At 39.8% G+C, this 23,283-nt stretch overlaps 1 protein-coding gene across 1 annotated transcript; it reads right to left on the bottom strand.

The window, feature by feature from the left end:
• Positions 1–1,758: 1,758 nt before the first annotated feature.
• LOC135519917 (P2Y purinoceptor 8-like) lies at positions 1,759–10,659 on the bottom strand. The gene is made up of 3 exons (XM_064945132.1): positions 10,584–10,659; positions 5,899–6,217; positions 1,759–5,758 (listed from the first exon to the last, which is right to left on the bottom strand). The coding sequence occupies exons 2-3, from the start codon at positions 6,189–6,191 to the stop codon at positions 4,999–5,001; spliced, it is 1,053 nt and encodes a 350-aa protein (XP_064801204.1). The 5' UTR covers positions 6,192–6,217; positions 10,584–10,659; the 3' UTR covers positions 1,759–4,998.
• Between the last annotated feature and the right edge of the window lie 12,624 nt (positions 10,660–23,283).

Raw genomic sequence — 23,283 nt, 5'->3', positions numbered from 1 at the left:
CTCAACTAGTCTAAAGAAGGACAGTTTTATTGCTTCTTTAACACAATAGCAAAAGGGTTTTCTAATGATCAATTAGCCTTTTAAAATTATAAACTTGGATTAGCTAACACAACGTGCCATTGGAACACAGGAGTGATGGTTGCTGATAATGGGCCTCTGTACGCCTTTGTAGATATTCCATAAAAAAAATCTGCCGTTTCCAGCTACAATAGTCATTTACAACATTTACAATGCTTACACTGTATTTCTGATCAATTTGATGTTATTTGAATGGACAAAACATGTGCTTTCAAAGTGACCCCAAACTTTTGAATGGTAGTGTATCAAATCAAATGTTATTGGTCACATCCCATAGGAAAGCTAATCCAAGATGAGAGCTCCTTTATAACCTCTGTCCATCTCCTAGACAAAAAGAGCACTAGTCAATACTAAAGTGAGATGCTGTGCATTTTCTCATACATCTCAATTGTCAGTCCTGAGAAGTAGACATGGATCTGTCTCACAGTGATCACTGTATGAGTTCTCTGAACTCTCTCACACGTGTCTCTTTTCTCAGTCTCAGCTACTAGATAAATGAGAGTAGTACTTAAAGATTTCAATGTGATACGAACAATTAGATGCTCTATCTCAAACATGTCTTACATTCATCCCATACAGATCTCAGTGGTAACGTCACAAAATGTGGAAAAGTCAAGGGGTCTGAATACTTGCCTAACAAATAGTTATATTGACTATGTCCGTCCTAGCTCGCTCATTAATGTCTTAATCAAAATTACAGATTGCCTCTTAACGTACTCTTATCGTTCCTCTTATCGTTCCCCTGTGCCATAGTTTGTAAATCTCAATTGTAAGTAGAAAACACATTTGTTTAAGCAAGTCAGCCATATAAGCAATGTTTTTTAAAAGCCAGTAAAAGAGGCTGAATTGAACTGTTTTGCTGCCAGACAAGGCTATGCTGATAGCCAGGTGTAGCGGTGGTAAGGATTCACTCCATGCTACTGAAAATAAATATCTGCTGTTGGGACAGCTTTATGTAGGCCCTGACAGTTTGTGGTCACCGTTATAGTGGAATTAATGTGTTGTTTAGTGTTGTGGCTTTGCTGGAATGCATCCTAAAAAATATGTTTGAGTTTGCCCCACCAAAATGTGCACGCTAAAATCCCCACTGGCTACAGGTAACTGCCAAAATAAAAGAAACACTAACATAAAATGCCATAAGAGGGCAGTGCTGAGTGGTGGTATTTTCTCTAGTCTTATGGATGGGTTTTTGATTATCATCATTATCATTTATTTCAGTTGAAAAAATATAGATGCAACATGCAACAATTTCAAAGATTTTACTGTCACAGTTAATCTTAGGAAATCAGTCAATTGAAATGAATAATGTCTTAATTTATGGATTTCATATGACTAGAAAAACAGATATACATCTGTTGGTCACAGATATCTTTTAAAAAAGGTAGGGGCGTGAATCAGAAAACCAGTCAGTATCTGGTGTGACAACCATTTGCCTCATACAGCGCGACTTCTTCGCATAGTTGATCAGGCTGTTGATTGTGGCCTATGGAATGTTGTCCCACTTCTCTTCAATGGCTGTGCAAAGTTGCTGGATGCTGGCAGTAACTGGAACACGATGTAAAGTTTTCTTAACGCTCTCGAAACAATTTGAGAACATGGTTTTAAATAGAACCATGAGAAAACATTAACCTGTAGAATAAATTATATTTTCTCAAAATATTAAGAAAACCACAAGAAAACTTGTAACGTTCAGAGAACATTTTAATAATGTTAATTTAATAATTTTAATAATATAATTTAAAAACGTATACCTTCCGTTCTCAGCATCAACAAAACTCTATCCCTTATCCCTCTATCCTGTTAAGTGTGTTCAGGTTGGTTGGATTCTCCCACTAATTGGCACTAATTGGCCACATAATACCTCAAAATGACAAAGCAAAAGCAGGATTAGACATTTTTGAAAATGTACAAAAAAAAACTGATATCATATTTACATAATTTTTCATACCCTTTACTCAGTACTTTGTTGAAGCACCTAGCAGTGATTGCATCCTTGAGTCTTCTTGGGTATGATGCTGCAAGCTTGGCACACCTGTATTTGGGGAGTTTCTCCCATTTTTCTCTGCAGATCCTCTCAAGCTCTAAGGTTGGATGGGAAGCATTGCTGCACAGCTATTTTCAGGTCTCTCCAGAGTTCAATTCCGGGCTCTGCTGGGCCACTCAACAACATTCAGAGAATTGTCCCAAAGCTACGCTGGAGTTGTCTTGTCTGTGTGTTTAGGGTCGTTGTCCTGTTGGAAGGTGAACCTTCGCCCCAGTCTGAGGTCCTGAGAACTCTGGAGCAGGTTTTCATCAAGTATCTCTCTGTACTTTTCTCTGTTCATCTTTCCTTCAATCCTGACTAGACTCCCAGTACCTGCCGTTGAAAAACATCCCCACAGCATGATCTACTTCCCCCCCCCATGCCTCACCATAGGAATGGTGCCAAGTTTCCTCCAGACATGACATTTGGCATTCAGGCAAAATAGTTCAATCTTGGTTTCATCAGATCAAAGAATCTTGTTTCTCATGGTCTGAGTCCTTCAGATGCCTTTTGGCAAACTCCAAGCGGGCTGTCATCTGATTCCGTTACGGAGTTTGGGTAATCCAAATGTTATGTGACTGATTACAATTTTTGGGCAGGTAACTAGTAACTGTAACATATTACATTTAGAAAGTAACCTACCCAACCCTGTAAATCAGACATGATTACTCGTACTGTAACAAATCTTAATATACATTTTCAAAACACTATCAAGTCTCATATGCAAACATACTCAGATCAACCACATGGTGGCGCTATAAGCGGAACACAATATCTATCTGTTGGTAGAGTCATGGAATTTGGCACACATGCTCAGGGATGTGAGTATAGCTAACCTGTAGAGTATGGTTGTGTTTGGCCTCATGGTGGCGCTGTTGGAAGAAGGTGAGCAACAGTTTTCACTAGAATCTTTGAAAGGAAAATTTGTTATTTTTTGTATTTATTTAAAATTTATTTAACTAGGAAAGTCAGTTAAGAAAAAATTCTTATTTACAATGACGGCCTACAGAGGCCAAACCTGGACGGGACGACGCTGGGCCAATTGTGCACCGCCCTATGGGACTCCCAATCATGGCCGGTTGTCCTACAGCCTGGAATTGAACCAGGGTGTCTGTAGTGATGCCTCAAGCACTGAGATGCAGTGCCTTAGACCGCTGCACCACTCGGGAGGTTTGAGATGGGCCTATAATTTTCAGATCATCTGGATCAAGATCAGTTTTTTTTAAGGAGTGGTTTAGTTACAGCCAGTTGTTTTCTAGATATTGTTGTTTAGATTTTCAATATATATTATACACTGGCAACAGCCAAAATAAATAACCTAGGAATCTTAAGGCTTAACCTGTCTGAACATACACAGGTAGGGCAAGACTACACAGCCTTCCCTTAAAGGTGAAAACACATCCACCGAATTATGGCCTGCCGTTCGCTGACTGCGTGGTGTGTTTTAGGGACCACCCCGCCAGTGGGCGTCTGACTGCCAAATCGGTTTGCAAATTACAGCAGGCACTCTGTTTAGACTGGTGGTAAGTACTTTCGGCCGTGCTGAGAAACCAAAACTAATCTGAATCACAGGACTTCAAAAATATACATATGCACTTCCAAAGATCATTTCTATATCCATCAAGGCTTGAGTATAACATTTAATCACAGTTTCTAAATTGACCACTTCATAATTTTCTTTCAACTCACAGTTTTGACCTCAATCATAACACAGAGGCCATATAGCCCTAGGCCTATTTCTATCCATGCTCAGATGTGTGTGCTCTCAACATTAGAAAGGACGAAGAAACCAGACAAATGCAAACTTTGAGCGTTCCAAACTAACGACGTTGGAGAAAATGACTGGAAACTCCTACATCGAATTAAATAACCCAAAACGTATTTCTGACAAGTGTAGCATAGTTTGTGAGATCTGAAAACAATGTGTCCCCTCTGAGAATTAGAACGGTAAATTCATATGCATATATATTTCAGGAAAGAACAAAGATTAGCGATGTAACCAAACCATAACGGTCTAAATTACTGGGAAATTATGGTGATTAACAGAAAATGCATTACTGGTGATATAATTAGCGGGGAATCAATAAACATTGAACAAACAAAGGGTATACTTCATAATTCACATAATGAAGTAATGAATTTGCCCGAATTGGCAGGAGGCAGAGAGCACATTGGTGGTGAGAGGAGCCTTGCTCTCACTTCGCCACACTATCTTATTCCTATCTTTATGCAAGTTGCAACATTCTTTCACAAAATAAATAACCCTTTTTTTCTGTTTTCTTTTTAACTAAGGCCAAGATTCAATCATATTAAGCCGAGGTTTTGGTAGTGTCGGAGGTGGAACTGCATTGGAGCTGTCAAATTAGTGAGCAGCGGCTCTTGCAATCACTGTCAGGAAAGCCACACCCGCCCCTAACTTCCGTTAGAAGTTCAGAGCGAGTGTTGAATTGAAAAATCATTCAACTAAATTCTATCATCTTAAACCAGGTGTCGATTACATCTCACATTCCAGTGTTCAAACTTGTAAACAAGGCTGCAAATGATTTCTGTTAATGCAAAATCACTTTCAATGTTAATGCGAAATCACTTGCAATGTCCTCTTTAGGTTTACTGCCAGGAGCGACTTGTGGATTTGTCAGCTCTAAATCAGTTCCACCTCTGACAGCATCAAAACAACAGCTATGCGGATGTCGGCAAAAGTAGATCTGATTGAATAGAGCCCTAACTTTGGAAATGCAGAAGCACCATCTGTCCTAGTTTGTTAATCTATATACAGCACACAAAAACATTCCATCCTGTAAAATTATTGTGAAATGTCATTTGTCCCAACACGAGACATTGCGACATGTCATTTCGGTTGTCATCTGCCCTCTCTCTTCACTTTACAGACAAAGTTTTTAACAGTGTTGTTTAACAGAAACTCTGCCGTTTTCTCCGCCCTGTCCCCCAGACACATACTGGGCAGAGTACAGGCTCTCTCGGTGCGGGTCTGTCTTCCCTGTGTCCAGACTGCTCAGTGTTCTCAGCCTTAGCATCTGCCTCAGCTTTTGACGGAACTCCCTAGAGGCAAAGTAGTAGATGAAGGGGTCGAGGCAGCTGTTGAGGCAACTGAGGGAAAGAGTCAGCTTGTAGGCCATGTAGAGGGAGTCCCCGTAGAAGAGCCTCCGGATGGTGTGAGCCAGGAGGAGGATGTTGTTGGGAGCAAAGCAAAGTGTGAAGACCGTTAGGACGGTGACGGCAAGACGGATAGCTTTCTCTTTCTGGTTGGTCTTGGAAACTCGGGCCAGCTTGCGGATGATGCCGACGTAGCAGAATACAGTGATGCAGAACGGGATGAAGAAAAGGATGACAAACAGGGTAAGGAGGAAAGCAGCCCAGGCCTCCATCGATGGAAGCATGTCCCTCTTCAGAACGTCAAAGCAGGTGGTGATCCCGAGTTCTGGAACGTGGAAAGTCAGGTCGGTTGTCATTAATGGGTACAGGACAGATAGGACGACTGTCCACATGGCCAAACAGCCGATAACAGCGAATGACTTCCTTTCCCTGGTCTCACGGAAGAGCATGGGCCAACAGATGCCCAGGTAGCGGTCTCCACTGATGGCGGTCATAGTTAGAATTGAGCAGTACATGTTGGCAAAGAACACCAGGGTCAGGAGCCTATGAAAGATCAGAATATATTTAATCGTTATTCATCTGTGACAAAAGAGAGTTGTTTGCTCAGGGCATGGAAAAGGCATTTCTCTCAATGAAACTAATCAGGATAAATAAATGATGATAAAAAAAATAAACAAGAATACCTGCATACGCCCGGGCCCAGGCTCCAATTATGCCCCTGCATCTGATACTTGATCTGGAAGGGCAGGACGAGGCCCAAGACCAGGTCAGTCAGGGTCAGGTTTATCATGAAGATAATGGAGGGGGTTTTGGGAGAGGTACGGAAGAGGAGAAGCCACATGGAGAGGCCATTTCCTATCAGGTTGATGACGGTGACCACGATGTAGATGATGGAGATAGCAGTGCTGGCTGTCGTGTTCTGGAACAGGGACAATGTGATGTTGTCCAGTTTGGTGCTGTTGGTACTCCATGCCATGGTGACAATGACTTCACACAGACTACCTATGATCAGACAGACATTTAGATTATGTAAAAGGATAGAATTGTCTTGTCTGTAGCCCAATGTACTAGCTAGTGTCACGTGGGATCTGAACTTTTCTTTTAAAACAAGAATTGGCAGACAATAATGTGCCAATGAATTAAAGTTCACCAATTTTTTTTTTCACCACACCCTAATAGGGTAATTTTATTCCTTCTTTAATAAGGACAACAGTTTTCAGTTGTGCTAACATAATTGCAAAAGGGTTTTCTAATGATCAATTAGCCTTTTAAAATGATAAACTTGTATTAGCTAACACAACGCGCCATTGGATCACAGGAATGATGGTTGCTGATAAAGGGCCTCTGTACGCCTATGTAGATATTCCATCAAAAATCTGCCGTGTCCAGCTACAATAGTCAGAAGTGACCCCAGACTTTTGAACGGTAGTGTATATACAGTTGAAGTCAGAGGTTTACATACACCTTAGCCAAATACATTTAAACTCGGTTTTTCACAAGTACTGACATTTAATCCTAGTAAAAATTCCCTATCTTAGGTCAGTTAGGATCACCACTTTATTTTAAGAATATGAAATGTCAGAATAATAGTAGAGTGATTTATTTCAGCTTTTATTTCTTACCTCACATTCCCAGTGGGTCAGAAGTTACACTAAATTAGTTCTTGGTAGAATCGCCTTTAAATTGGTTAACTTTGGTTAAACGTTTTGGGTAGCCTTCCAAAAGCTTCCCACAATTAGTTGGGTGAATTTTGTCCCATTCCTCCTGACAGAGCTGGTGTAACTGAGTCAGGTTTGTAGGCTTCCGTGCTCGCCCACACTTTTTCAGTTCTGCCCTCAACATTTCTATATGATTTAGGTCAGGGCTTTGTGATGGCCACTCCAATACCTTCACTTTGTTGTCCTTAACTAATTTTGCCACAGCTTTGGAAGTATGCTTGGGGTCATTGTCCATTTGGAAGAACCATTTGCGACCAAGCTTTACTTCCTGACTGATGTCTTGAGATGTTGCTTCAATGTAGCCACATCATTTTCTTCCCTCGTGATGCCATCTATTTTGTGAAGTGCACCAGTCCCTCCTGCAGCAAAACACCCCCACAACATGATGCTGCCACCCCCGTGCTTCCACGGTTGGGATGGTGTTCTTCAGCTTGCAAGCCTCACCCTTTTTCCTCCAAACATAACGATGGTCTTTATGGCCAAACTGTTCTATTTTTGTTTCATCAGACCAGAGGACATTTCTCCAAAAAGTATGACCTTTGTCCCATATGCAGTTGCAAACCATAGTCTGGCTTTTTATGGCGGGAGTAGTGGCTTCTTCCTTGCTGAGCGGCCTTTCAGGTTATGTCGATATAGGACTCGTTTTACTGTGGATATAGATACTTTTGTACCTTTTTCCCCCAGCATCTTCACAAGGTCCTGGGATTGATTTGCACTTTTCACACCAAAGTACGTTCATCTCTAGGAGACAGAACGTGTCTCTTTCCTGAGCAGGATGATGGCTGCCTGGTCCCATGGTGTTTATACTTGCGTACTATTGTTTGTACAGATGAACTTGGTACCTTCAGACGTTAGGAAATTGCTCCCAAGGATGAACCAGACTTGGAGGTCTAAACTTTTTTGTCTGAGGTCTTGGTTGATATCTTTTGATTTTCCCATTATGTCTAGCAAAGGGGCACTGAGTTTGAAGGTAGGCCTTGAAATACATTCACAGGTACACCTCCAATTGACTCAAATGATGTCAATTAGCCTACCAGAAGCTTCTAATGCCATGACATAATTTTCTCTAATTTTCCAAGCTGTTTAAAGGCACACTCAACTTAGTGTTTGTAAACGTCTGACCCACTGGAATTGTGATACAGTGAATTATAAGTGAAATGATCTGTCTATAAACAATTTTGGAAAAATGACTTGTGTCATGCACAAAGTAGCTGTTCTAACCAACTTGCTAAAACTATAGTTTGTTTACAACTAATGTGTGGAGTGGTTGAAAAATGAGTTTTATTGACTTCAACCGAAGTGTATGTAAACTTCCGACTTCAACTGTATTAGAAAACATTTCTAAAACCTGTTTTTGCTTTGTCATTATGGTGTATTGTGTGAAGATTGAGTAAAAAAAACTATTTAATCAATTTTAGAACAATGCTCTAATGTAACAAAATGTTGAAAAGGTCAAGGGGTCTGAACATTTCAGAATGCACTGTATATCTAGGGATAACCACAAACAAAATTGGTGAATGCAGATGCTTCTGAAGCTGAGAAAAATGTGTGGGCATGCGGAAAGAGTCTGACTTTCTGTAAATGGCAGTCAAAGAGAAGAACAATAAATGTTGTCCACCAAACGCTTATTTAGGCCAGGGTTTCCCAAACTCTGTCCTGTGCATCCCCCCCAACGCAGCTGATTCAAATAATAAAAGCTTGATGATGAGTTCATTATTTGAATCAGCTGTATAATGCCAGGGCTAAAACCAAAATGTGCACACAAGGGGGGGCCCAGGACAGAGTTTTGAAACTCTGATTTAGACCCAATTACGATCTCTTCAGAGCAAGTTATTACATATAGTCTTGTTTCAACATTCTCTATGAAATGGGATTTTTTAAGTTATGTATGATTACATGCAGTAAGCTTTGAAATTATAGATGAATGTCCATTTGAATGTGGTAAAAAGTCATTACATTTTGATGATGGCAGTATGATAAACAAAAGAAAATATACATTTACAGCAAATTGTTTAAATGTTTATATTCTATGTGCTCTATTTTTATGCTTCCAGTTCTTAATTTTAATTTTGTGTCTTTTACTTTCAGTTTTGTATACCAGTTTCAAACCTTTAAAAATACAATATTTTTATGTAATTAAAATATATTTCACAGTGGTTTAGATGGTACAATGATTCTTTACTCCATCTATTGCTTATTTTATCACATAAACTGAAATAAGGCAAACCTTTCAAATTATAGCAACCAGGAAATGGTGGAGCGATTTCTGCATATTGCACCTTTAAAGGACCAAAATAACCCAAAGTCTCTAAATGTATAAGTAGTTGCAAACATGCAAATTAAGCCTAAAATGCAATGTATGTATGTATGTATGTATGTATGTATGTATGTATGTATGTATGTATGTATGTATGTATGTATGTATGTATGTATGTATGTAATGTATGTATGTATGTGACTGCATACAGTTTGTTTCTTCATTGAAGTGCATTACTATTTAAACTTTCTCTTATTGAAAGCCAATATTAGGCTATACCATCGATAAGTTGAAATATCATCACGTCGAGAACAGCCTTCCACCCAAAAGTCAATTCTGAATGAAAAAAGTATTAAAGGGGACAGTTAAAAACTAAGCCTGTGCTAATAGTCCTCTGGAAACACATTAATTCTGGGAAATAACATAACTGAGAATCTCTTGTAATACTAGTCCTGTACAAATAGGGCTTTAGGCAACAACAACTATTGTGTATGATGAACTGTATCATGTATTATAGGGGTTAGTATAAAAATATTGTCTATAAAATCAGGGTTTTTTGCATTGAGTGTGATATTTTTCTATTCTTGTGGTGACAATAATGTGTTTTTGGCTCTGGAGTGAACTTCCCATTGTAAAATACTACAACACTAGCACACACCACAAGGACTAAATACACTTTCACCCAAACATATTGAGGGTGTTAATAACCACATACCAAATGTGACTGTGTCTGCTGGCGCTTTCTATATACTATAGAACACATTTCCAGTGTTGTACAAAATATGAAATTCCAAAAGTGCATGAAATTCCAACAGTGCATCTTGGCTCTTGCACAGTAAATCCCCCTCCATGTGCAAGTGAAGTGGCACTCTAACCTTATATTATTTAACCAAAACACAAGCTTTGCCAAAAGTAAATAGCACAGGTACTGTATGCATCTAAACAGAATTCCTTCATTCTAACTTCAAATATAGAATGTAATATATCTGAACATTATCCCTATTTCTGAGACAAGGTACTCTGAATTGAAACAAAGAACAATGACATATTTTAGGCTAAATCTTTATCAATCTCGAATTCAGATTTTGGACATTAACAGTTCAAATTGAAGTATCTTTGTATTAAGGGCTCCCGAGTGGCACAGCGGTCTAAGGCACTGCATCTCAGTGTTAGAGGCGTCACTACAGACACTACAGAATCCAGGCTGTATCACAACCGGTCGTGAATGGGAGTCCCATAGGGCGACACACAGTTGGCCCAGCGTCGTCCGGGTTTGGCCAGTGTAGGCCGTCATTTCAAATAAGAATTTGTTCTTAACTGACTTGCCTAGTTAAATAAAGGTTACAATTAAAAATGTAAAAAGTGTAAAGCAAAGAGACAGAGCAGTACTTACCTCTGTGAATACACAGACTTGATTCAGAGAGGGGAAGTTGAGGGATGGATGCATTGTACTGTAGCAGGTCAGGAAACGGGTGCACGTTACTGTCGAATAAGGGAAGTGCGTCATGTCTTCATATCCAACTGCCATAGGCAGGCAAAACTAGTAAACAAGGTGTAATAATGTATGTGCACTCTGTTTCTGTTTGGTATTTGCTTTCCTTTTATTAGGTAAGTTGATTCAGGATACATTCTCATTTACGACAACGACCTGGAAAAAAAGTGTGCGTGTGCAATCATTAAATTCGCTCTTGCACGCCTTGTATACAATGCCATTTATTTTTTATAGGACTCATTTTAATGCCAAAAAGTTACGTCCACAAAACTTAGTGCACTGTGTTCATAACAGATTGTAGTTTTGGGAACAGAAAACTGTATTGAGATCGGCTTATTTCTACGAGAAAATCAGAATGTCGGCCCAGTTCCATATCCAGACGCCTCACAAGTTCTCAAATGGCAGCTTCATTAAATAGTACCCGCAAAACACCAGTCTCAACGTCAACATTGAAGAGTTGACTCAGGGATGCTGGCCTTCTAGGCAGAGTTCCTCTGTCCAGTGTCTGTGTTCTTTTGCCCATCTTAATTTTTATTTTTATTAGCCAGTCTGAGATATGGATTTTTCTTTACTCTGCCTAGAAAGCCAGCATCCCGGAGTCGCCTCTTCACTGTTAACGTTGAGACTGGTGTTTTGCAGTACTATTTAATGAAGCTGCCAGTTGGGGACTTGTGAGGTGTCTGTTTCTCAAACTAGACACTCATGTACTTGTCCTCTAGCTCAGTTGTGCACCGCGGAGCCTCCCACTCCTGTTTCTATTCTGGTTAGAGACAGTTTGCGCTGTTCTGTGAAGGGAGTAGTAAACTGCGTTGTATTTTATCTTCAGTTTCTTGGCAATTTCTCCCATGGAATAGCCTTCAATTCTCAGAACAAGAATAGACTGATGAGTTTCAGAAAAAAGCTCTTTTGAGCCTGTAATCGAACCCATAAATGTTGATGCTCCAGATACTCAACTAGTCTAAGTAAGGCCAGTTGTATTGCTTCTTTAATCAGAACAACAGTTTTCTGCTGTGGTAACATAATTGCAAAATGGTTTTCTAATAAATTAGCCTTTTAAAATGATAAACTTGGATTAGCTAACACAACGTGCCATTAGAACACAGGAGTGATGATAATGGGCCTCTGTACCCCTATGTAGATATTCCTTAAAAATACCTGCCATTTCCAGCTACAATAGTCATTTACAACTTTAACATAGTCTACACTGTATTTCTGATCAATTTGATGAAATTTTAAGGTACAAAAATGAGCTTTTCTTTCACAAACAAGGACATTTCTAAGTGACTCCAAACTTTTGAATGGTAGAGTATGTGTGTAGAGTGTATGTGTTTGCGAATGCTGTGTGTGTGTCTCTCTTCACAGTCCACGCTGTTCCATAAGGTGCAGTTTTAGTTTTTTTTAAATAAATTCTGATTTTACTGCTTGACTAAGTTACATGATGTGGAATAGCGTTCCATGTAGTCATGGCTCTATGTAGTACTGTGTGTTTCCTGTAGACTGTTCTGGACTGTGAAGAGACCTTTGGTGGCATGTCTTGTGGTGTAGGTATGGGTGTCTGAGCTGTGCGGTAGTTGCTTAAACAGGCACCTCTGTGATTTCAACATGTCAATACCTCTCACAAAGACAAGCAGTGATGCAATCAAGCTCTCCTCCACCCTGCGCCAGGAGAGATTGACATGCATATTATCAATTGGGTGGAGGCCGGCCTGTGGTGACTGTTTAACAGTCTCATGGCCTGGAGATAGAATCTATTTATCAGTCTCATGTGTCCAAGCTTCGACACAACTGTACTGTCACCACAATTCTAGATGGTAGCGGGGTGAACACACCTCCAGCATGTCAATGATTTAACCAAGCTATAGACCAGTGAGCAACAAACCCATCCTCACAACATGAATGCTAGCCAAGATATTTAGAAATAATGTCACTATATATTAACAAACAATTATATTTACAGTATATAAAATAATAATATAATAACAAGTAGTACAAATAATAAGTAATAATGTAATAAACATTATTACAATATAGAGTTAAAAAGTAAGGTCGCTCTCACTCTAAAGATGCCAATATTTTGCAGAGTTAAATTAACTATGTATCAGTAGACAGCTGCACACATGTACTTTCCCAGTTACAGTGAGGCATGTAATTGATGACTAGCATGACATTATACACACGGCACAGCATACAGGTTTAAACATTGATCTGGAGGAGTGGATAAAAACACTATGAATGAAAAGAGAACCATGTAGAAATCTTAGGAGAACAGAGATATACTTAACACATTATAAAAAATATTTACCAAACATCTTAAAGTTGTCATGAAAGGTCTCTCTTCTTGTGTTGTCACAATAACCCCATGATTATAGGATACAGTAAAAGCTGAACTCTTACTATCAACAGGAAGACAGCCCATGCCTGCCCATGAGCAGGCATCTCGTGAATCTGGTGAACAACAATGAAGAAAGCGCACTGTTCTCTGTTCCCACTTCAGTCTCATAACATCACATTTCACAGTTGTAAGCAGTTAGCTAGATCTTGCTCGCCAACTCTCCACACACAGATTACATATCTGACACGTCTGTGAAGAAGGTCATTCCTCAAATAGTGCCTTTTGTGTACGTCTAAGATTGTGTGTGCATTTTGATGAAACACTGCTGAAACACTCAAAGCACTGTATTCTTTAAAAAATATATATACAAAATTCTCTGAAAATGTCAAACTTCTGGGAAATGTTTTATCCATTGAACCACAAGATTTTCACAATAAAAAAAATCAAATCATAAAATTAATAGTCAAATCATAGAGAAAAAGCAGGTAAGCTGGTTTTACTCTTTCAGACATTTTCTATTTGTGTTTTGTAGTGAAAGACTGAGCGCGTCAAGAATAACATGTCAACACTGTTACCCATAAATACACAGGCTAGACATTTTGTAACAAGTTCAAATATTGTTGTTAAGTTTTCATGCAATTTCTCTCCCTCTGGCACACAACAAGCTTCAATGGTTGATTTAAGATGAAACTGTAAACCCTTTCACAGTCCACAATCACTCACTTTTATATACATTTCTCTTAATTTTAACTCTTGAGATGGGATGTTTGTTATGAAGTTGAACATGTGTTCTTTATGAAACAATGTTACAATTCATGAAATAAATTGTTATTTTGGGCAAAATTACACTACCCAAAAGGCACACTATTCGCAGAATGACCCAGGAGCAACGTATCACCAAATGGATATGGCCCAGATATAGCAAAAGAGACAGAGCAGTACTTAAGTCTGAGAATACACATACTCGAATCAGATAAGGGCGGTTGGGGGATGGATGCATTGGTACTGTAGAGGGTCATAAATAGTTGCAATTTACTGTAGAAAAGGGGAGGTGCGTAATATCTTCATATCCAACTCTTTTGCCACCATCGGCAGGTAACACTAATAAACAAGGTGTACATAGTGCACCCTGTTTGTGTTTGGTATTTGCATTTCCTTTATTAGGTAAATTGATTGAGTACACGTTCTCCTTTATAATAACGACCTAGAAAAAAACAACATTGCAAATCCCTAACATTTGGGCAGCTATTGTCTAAATATTTCTTATTATATGTGTATATACAGTAAAACACTTCCCCAAAGTGTAGTTAAATATCCTGAGTTAGTTATCAATTTAGGTCTTCTCCATTAACAAACAAATATTAATGACAAGCTAGCTTGAAGTCTAACTTCTTCACAGAGAGGTAGATAGAGACCTGCATTTGAGCCCTTATGGCGACAAAGACAGAGAAAGAAGAATCTACAGACCTCATTGGGTTGGACAACGTTGAAATTGGGAGATACACACATGTGCACATCAATACATGAACATGCATATTCACATACAGTTGAAGTCGGACATTCACATACACCTTGGCCAACTACATTTAAACTCAGTTTTTCACAATTTCTGACATTTAATCAGAGTAAAAATTCCCTGTCTTAGGTCAGTTAGGATCACGACTTTATTTTAAGAATGTGAAATGTCAGAATAATAGTAGAGAGAATTATTTATTTCAGCCTTTATTTCTTTCATCACATTCCCAGTGGATCAGGAATTTACATACACTCAATTAGTATTTGGTAGCTTTGCCTTTAAATTGTTTGACTTGGTCAAATGTTTTGGGTAGCCTTCTACAAGCTTCCCACAATAAGTTGGGTGAATTTTGTCCCATTCCTCCTTTGGAAGTATGCTTGGGGTCATTGTCCATTTGGAAGACCCATTTGCGACCAAGCTGTAACTTCCTGATTGATGTCTGTTGCTTCAATATATCCACATAAATTTCTTCCCTCATGATGCCATCTATTTTGTGAAGTGCACCAGCCACTCCTGCAGCAAAGCACCCCCACAACATGATAATGCCACCCTTGTGCTTCACGGTTGGGATGGTGTTCTTCGGCTTGCAAGCCTCCCCCTTTTCCTCCAAACATAGCAATGGTCATTCTGGCCAAACAGTTCTATTTTTGTTTCATCAGACCAGAGGACATTTCTCCAAAAAGTACGATCTTTGTCCCCATGTGCAGGTGCAAACTGTAGTCTGGCTTTTTTATGGCAGTTTTAGAGCAGTGGCTTCTTCCTGGCTGAGCGACCTTTAAGGTTATGTCTATACAGGACTCGTTTTACTGTGGATATAGATACTTTTTGATACTTTTGGAGGTCTACAATTTATTTTCTGAGGTCTTGGCTAATTTCTTTTCATTTTCACATTTTCCCACTGAATTTGAAGGTAGGCCTTGAAATACATCCACAGGTACACCTCCAATTGACTCAAATTATGTCAATTAGCCTATCAGAAGCTTCTAAAGCCATGACATCATTTTCTGGAATTTTCCAAGCTGTTTAAAGGCACAGTCAATTTAGTGTATGTAAACTTCTGACCCACTGGAATTGTGATACAGTGAATTATAAGTGAAATAATCTGTCTGTAAACAATTGTTGGAAAAATTACTTGTGTCATGCACAAAGTAGATGTCCTAACCGACTTGCCAAAAGTATAGTTTCATAACAAGACATTTGTGGAGTGGTTGAAAAACAGGTTTTAATGACTCCAACCTAAGTGTATGTAAACTTCCGACTTCAAATGTACATCCCACCATGCAGCTTTCACCTTTCTCACCACATCCTTTCACACCAACAGCTTGTGAGTTTTTTAACCAAGCAACACACAAGTGAGCAACAAACCCAGCCTCACAACATCAATATCAGACACAATGCTAGACAAATGATTTAGAATTGTCACAATATATTATAACAAACAATCATATTTACAATGTGTAAAACAATAATGCAACAATAAGTAATATTAAAAAGTAATAATGTAATTATTATTACAATATACTGTAGATCCACACACTAAGGTTGCTCTCCCTCTAAAGATGCCAGTATTTTGCAGAGTTAAATTAATTATGTATACGTAGACAGCTGTGTACATGTACTTTCATAGTTACAGCGAGGCAAGTCATTAATGGCTAGCATGACTTTATACACATGGCACACCTCACAGCTCTAAACATTAAACTGGAGGAGAGCAGAGATACACTTAACATATAATAAAAAAAAATGTCAAGTTGTCATGAAAGGGCACGCCTCCTGTGTCATCACAATAACCCAATGATTATAGGATACGGTAAAAGCTGAACTCTTGCTAGTAACAGGAAGACAGCCCATGCCTGCTCATGACCAGACATCTCGTGAATCTGCTGAACAACAATGAAGAAAGCACACTGTTCTCTGTTCCCACTTCAGTCTCATAACATCACATTTCACAATTGTAAGCAGTTAGGTAGATCTTGCTCACTGACTCTCCACACACAGATTACAGATCTGACTCACATCTGTAAAGAGGGTCATTCCACAAATAGAGTGCCTTTTGTGAACCTCTGAGATGGTGTGTACATTTAGATGAAACACTCAAAATTACAATAACACTGATTTCTTTAAAATAATTTGTTTTCTCTGAAAAAAATTGCACTTTTAGCACCAAAGTACGTTCATCTCTAGGAGACAGAATGCGTCTCCTTCCTGAGTGGTATGACGGCTGCTTGGTCCCATGGTGTTTACTACTTGCGTACTATTGTTTGTACAGATTAATGTGGTACCTTCAGGCATTTGGAAATTGCTCCAGAGAATGAACCAGACTTGTGAAGGTCTACAATTAATATTTTATATGGTATTGGCTGTTTTTTTTCTCCCCATGATGTTAAGCAAAGAGGCACTGAGTTTGAAGGTAGGCCTTGAAATACATCCACAGGTACACCTCCAATTGACTCAAAGTATGTCAATTAGCCTATCAGAAGCTTCTAAAGCCATACCATAATTTTCTGGAATTTTCCAAGCTGTTTAAAGGCACAGTCAACATAGTGTATGTAAACTTCTTACCAACTGGAATTGTTGGAACAATTACTTGTGTCATGCACAAAGTAGAAGTCCTAACCGAAATGCCAAAACTATAGTTTGTTAACAAGAAATGTGTGGAGTGGTTGAAAAATGAGTTTTAATGACTCCAACCTAAGTGTATGTTAACTTCCGACAACTGTAGATAAAGAACTGCAATTGAGCCCTTATGTTGATAAATACAGAGAATCTACAGATCTCATTGTATTGGATAACATTGAAATTAGGAGATAGGCACATACACACGTGTATGTCAATAAATGAGCACGCATGAGTTCTCTATTCCTGTGTGCATGATGTACTGAGAACCCAGATAGCTGAATAGACGGAGAAAGAATATCCAGAAGCAGCCATGTTTGCATGAAACAGAGTATGTTTACAATCCCTTTTGTCTCTCTGGAAGGAGATCCTCGCCCTGAGCACGTCTACTTTATTATCTAGAGATTGAACATTACCGAGTAATATACTCGGAAGTGGTGGATGGAACACTAGAGTGATTACATTACGAGAGAGAGACTTTACATTACAAGGGAGAGATGTCATCAGAGAGCACAACAGGACACTGTACTGCTACACTCGGTTTGTTTACATTAAAACATTTTTATTAAATCGATTTTAATCCCAACTAAAGTTTTGTTACTAAGGATTCCACAACGCGGTTATCCTTTACGGCTGAGACTGCAAGTTTGTGTTCCTTTTTCTTTTGGCGTCAATTCTGCGAGTGCTAGCTGGCAGTACTACAGACACCTGTCGTCGTCGTGGGAAAGACTCATTATCTTCTCGTAAAACAACTGGTTGCAGTATAGAGCCAATCTGGATACCAATCAGATCCTGAGGGAAATAGACATACCAACAGCTTTAAGCCATGTATGGAGGAACAACATACTCCTTCGTTGAAAGATCTGACCACCTCACAAAATAGCTTTAACCTGACAAAAAAAAGAATAACAGATTCATCTACAGACACGGATTTACTTACCATTGAGGTAGAGGCTAGTGCTCTGGCTGGAATCCATGCAACAGTGGAATAGTTGTGTGAGGAGGTAGCAGGACTTGAGGGGGAGATTGGAGTTCAGCCAGAGTGAAATTCTCAAGCTCCAAAGATAAAACAAGGCACTCACAGCCAAGGTAAAAATACACAATTCCAACATGGATTGTCTACTCAGGGAAAACAGGGTGATGGAGACGCTACTAGGACATACAAAGTCATAGCATGCGTGAAAATATAATTTTTTCCCTGGCATTCCTGAGGACGCATCCAATAATCAAGAGGGCGCGATCAGAGAATTCATGAAATCCGCATTGAAACTTCCTATAGAGACTGTGAACAGGGTGGCTTTCCACCGAGTACACAGGCTTGGAGCTCGGAGAGACATGACCAAGGGTCCCCGACCGATCATCGCCAAATTTGAACACTACCAACAAAAGGAGCTGATCAAAAGCAGAGGAAGTGAGCTTTAAAGGACCAAATTCGGTCTCAATAACCAATTTCCAAAGGAGATAAACGAACGACTTAAGAGACTGTATAAGGTACAAAGACAACAAAGGATGGATGGTAGGCGTGCCTTTATCATTGTGGACAAACTCTTTATAGATGGACAGCTTTTCTGAGACAGTTCCATAACACCGTGTCTGTACTAAATTCTACAGGGACTTCAGGTTACAAACAAAAAGAAGGTATGGGAACTGTTTAAAATATCTGAACATTATGAAGTGAATATGAACACAAACGTACTTAATTACATGCTTGCTTACACATACGGACTTAAACACACCAGATCTCACTCTCTTTTCTCCCTCTTTTCTCTCCCTCTCTATTGTCGAGAACTGTTTTATAATTTAACGTGTTTATTGTTTGTCGCTTTTTTATGTATGTGTCTACAAGTTTATATATGTTTACAACAAGCAAGGGGAAGATACAGTGCCTTGCGAAAGTATTCGGCCCCCTTGAACTTTGCGACCTTTTGCCACATTTCAGGCTTCAAGCATAAAGATATAAAACTGTATTTTTTTGTGAAGAATCAACAACAAGTGGGACACAATCCTGAAGTGGAACAACATGTATTGGGAATTTCTAACTTTTTTAACAAATCAAAAACTGAAAAATTGGGCGTGCAAAATTATTCAGCCCCCTTAAGTTAATACTTTGTAGCGCCACCTTTTGCTGCGATTACAGCTGTAAGTCGCTTGGGGTTTGTCTCTATCAGTTTTGCACATCGAGAGACTGAAATTTTTTCCCATTCCTCCTTGCAAAACAGCTCGAGCTCAGTGAGGTTGGATGGAGAGCATTTGTGAACAGCAGTTTTCAGTTCTTTCCACAGATTCTCGATTGGATTCAGGTCTGGACTTTGACTTGGCCATTCTAACACCCGGATATGTTTATTTTTGAACCATTCCATTGTAGATTTTGCTTTATGTTTTGGATCATTGTCTTGTTGGAAGACAAATCTCCGTCCCAGTCTCAGGTCTTTTGCAGACTCCATCAGGTTTTCTTCCAGAATGGTCCTGTATTTGGCTCCATCCATCTTCGCATCAATTTTAACCATCTTCCCTGTCCCTGCTGAAGAAAAGCAGGCCCAAACCATGATGCTGCCACCGCCATGTTTGACAGTGGGTATGGTGTGTTCATGGTGATGAGCTGTGTTGCTTTTACGCCAAACATAACGTTTTGCATTGTTGCCAAAAAGTTCAATTTTGGTTTCATCTGACCAGAGCACCTTCTTCCACATGTTTGGTGTGTCTCCCAGGTGGCTTGTGGCAAACTTTAAACAATACTTTTTATGGATATCTTTAAGAAATGGCTTTCTTCTTGCCACTCTTCCATAAAGGCCAGATTTATACGACTGATTGTTGTCCTATGGACAGAGTCTCCCACCTCAGCTGTAGATCTCTGCAGTTCATCCAGATCATGGGCCTCTTGGCTGCATCTCTGATCAGTCTTCTCCTTGTATGAGCTGAAAGTTTAGAGGGACGGCCAGGTCTTGGTAGATTTGCAGTGGTCTGATACTCCTTCCATTTCAATATTATCGCTTGCACAGTGCTCATTGAGATGTTTAAAGCTTGGGAAATCTTTTTGTATCCAAATCCGGCTTTAAACTTCTTCACAACAGTATCTCGGACCTGCCTGGTGTGTTCCTTGTTCTTCATGATGCTCTCTGCGCTTTTAACGGACCTCTGAGACTATCACAGTGCAGGTGCATTTGTACGGAGACTTGATTACACACAGGTGGATTGTATTTATCATCATTAGTCATTTAGGTCAACATTGGATCATTCAGAGATCCTCACTGAACTTCTGGAGAGAGTTTGCTGCACTGAATGTAAAGGGGCTGAATAATTTTGCACGCCCAACTTTTCAGTTTTTGATTTGTTAAAAAAGTTTGAAATATCCAATAAATGTTGTTCCACTTCATGATTGTGTCCCACTTGTTGTTGATTCTTCACAAAAAATACAGTTTTATATGTTTATGTTTCAAGCCTGAAATGTGGCAAAAAGTCGCAAAGTTCAAGGGGGCCGAATACTTTCGCAAGGCACTGTATCAGAGGGTTTTTCTTGTTCAAGATAAAAGCAGATATCAGTTTATCTAGGGAGATAAAAAAAAGATTTTGTTAGAAAGATGGGAATACATTGAAATGAGTACAAAACTGCTGTGAGTCAGATCTGTACCGGACGGTGTATCTGTGTGTAGAGTACGTGAGCGACACCTCAACCAGCTTCATGAGCTAGTCACCTGGAATGCATTTCAATTAACAGGTGTGCCTTGTTAAAAGTTAAATTGATTAACTTCGTTCCTTGCTAATGCTTTTGAGCCAATTAAATTAGATTTGTCACATGCGCCAAATACGACCTTACAGTGAAATGCTTACTTACACGCACCAACAATGCAGTTCAAGGAAGAGTAAAGAAAATATCTACTAAATAAACAAATGTAAAAAATTATAAAAAGAAACACAAAATAACAATAACGAGGCTATATACAGGGGGTACCGGTACTGAGTCAATGTACAAGTTAGTCATGGTAGTTTGTACATGTAGATTGGGGTAAAGTGACTATGCATATATAATAAACAGTAAATAGCAGCAGTGTAAAAAGAAAAGGGGGGGTCAATATATATAGTCCGGCTGGCCATTTGATTAATTGTTCAGCAGTCTTATAGCTTGGGGGTATAAGATGTTAAGGAGCCTTTTGGACCTAGACTTGGCACTCCTGTACCGCTTGCCGTGCGGTAGCAGAGAGAACAGTCTATGACTTGGGTGACTGGAGTCTTTGACCATTTTTGGGCCTTCCGCTGACTCCGCCTAGTATATAGGTCCTGGATGGCAGGAAGCTTGGGCTCAGTGATGTATTGGGCCATACGCACTACCCTCTGTAGCACCTCACGGTTGGATGCCGAGCAGTTGCCACACCAGGCGGTGATGCAACCGGCCAGGATGCTGTCGATGGTGCAGCTGTATAACATTTTGAGGATATTTTCAGTCCCCTGAGGGGGAAAAGGTGTTGTCGTGCCCTTTTCGACTGTCTTGGTGTGTTTGGACCGTGATAGTTTGTTAGTGATGTGGACACCAAGGAACTTGAAACTCTCGACAAGCTCCACTACAGGCCCAGTTGATGTTAATGGGGACCTGTTCGTCCTTCCTTTTCCTGTATTCCACGATCATCTCCTTTGTCTTGCTCACATTGAGAGAGAGGTTGTTGTCCTGGCACCACACTGCCAGGTCTCTGACCTCCTCCCTATAGGCTGTCTCATCATTGTTGGTGAGCAGGCCTACTACTGTTGTGTCGTCAGCAAACTTAATGATGGTGTTGGAGTTGTGCTTGGCACGCAGTCGTGTGTGAACAGGGAGTACAGGAGGGGACACAGCATGCACCCCTGAGGGGGCCCAGCATTGATGATCAGCGTGGCAGATTAATTGTTGCCTAACCTTACCACCTGGGGGCGGCCCATCAAGAAGTCCAGGATTCAGTTGCAGAGGGAGGTTTTTAGTCCCAGGGACCTTAGCTTAGTGATGAGCTTTGTGTGCACTATGGTGTTGAAAGCTGAGCTGTAGTCAATGAACAGCATTCAAACATAGGTGTTCCTTTTGTCCAGGTGGGAAAAGGCAGTGTGGAGTGTGATTGAGATTGTGTCATCTGTGGATCTGTTGGGGAAGAGTAAAGCGATTTGGAGTGGGTTTAGGGTTTCCGGGAAGATGGTGTTGATGTGAGCCATGACCAGCCTTTCAAAGCACTTCATGACTACCGATATGAGTGATACGGGCAGATTACCTTTGCATTCTTGGGCACAAGGACTATGGTGGTCTGCTTGAAACATGTGGGTATTACAGACTTGGTCGGGGAGAGGTTGAAAATGTCAGTGAAGACACTTACCAGTTTCTCCACGCATGCTCTGAGTACACGTCCTAGTAATCCGCCAGGCCCCGCCGCCTTGTGAATGTTGACCTGTTTAAAGGCCTTGCTCACGTCGTCTACGGAGATCGTGATCACACAGTCGTCCGAAACAGCTGGTGGTCTCATGCATGCTTCAGTGTTGCTTGCAACGAAACAAGCATATAATAAATTTAGCTCATCTGGTAGGCTTTATCATGACTTTGAAAACTGAGTTTCTACTTATCATAAAACATATTCTGACTTACATGTACACAGTTGGAAACAGGCCATTTTATGCAAAGACAGTAACCTACAGATGATTCAATTGTAATAGCCAGGCTTTACTTCCTGGCTATTATGACACATCTGGCAGTTCCTTCTCTTCCTAGCCTGTCACATGGCATGGTTTCCATAGTAATATATCAGTTTTGCTTGCCAATATACATGCACATAGTACTTCAAATCACCCCAACTATCTCATACCCCAGTACACTGACAAGGTACTGGTACGCCTTGTATATTGCCTCGTTATTGTTATTTCATTGTTATTTTATTGTGTTACTACTTGACCTATTTGCACATTTTCTTTTTAACTGCATTGATGGAAAAGGGCTCGTAAGTAAGCATTTTACTGTATGTTGATTTGATTTTGAAATGCACATCAAATAAGGTTTAATTTGATGTTGGATCTTTAATTGATGATTTGTATTAATATATAATAACCTCAGTCTATAAACCCTATTCCCCCTCAGGAGACTGAAACGATTTGGCATGGTTCCTCAGATCCTCAAAAGGTTCTACAGCTGC

Source organism: Oncorhynchus masou, chromosome 29 (assembly GCF_036934945.1).
Source record: "Oncorhynchus masou masou isolate Uvic2021 chromosome 29, UVic_Omas_1.1, whole genome shotgun sequence".
In the NCBI taxonomy this organism is placed as follows: domain Eukaryota; kingdom Metazoa; phylum Chordata; class Actinopteri; order Salmoniformes; family Salmonidae; genus Oncorhynchus; species Oncorhynchus masou.
Note: the sequence above shows the minus strand (reverse complement) of the source record. Positions and strands in the feature narration are given on the sequence as shown.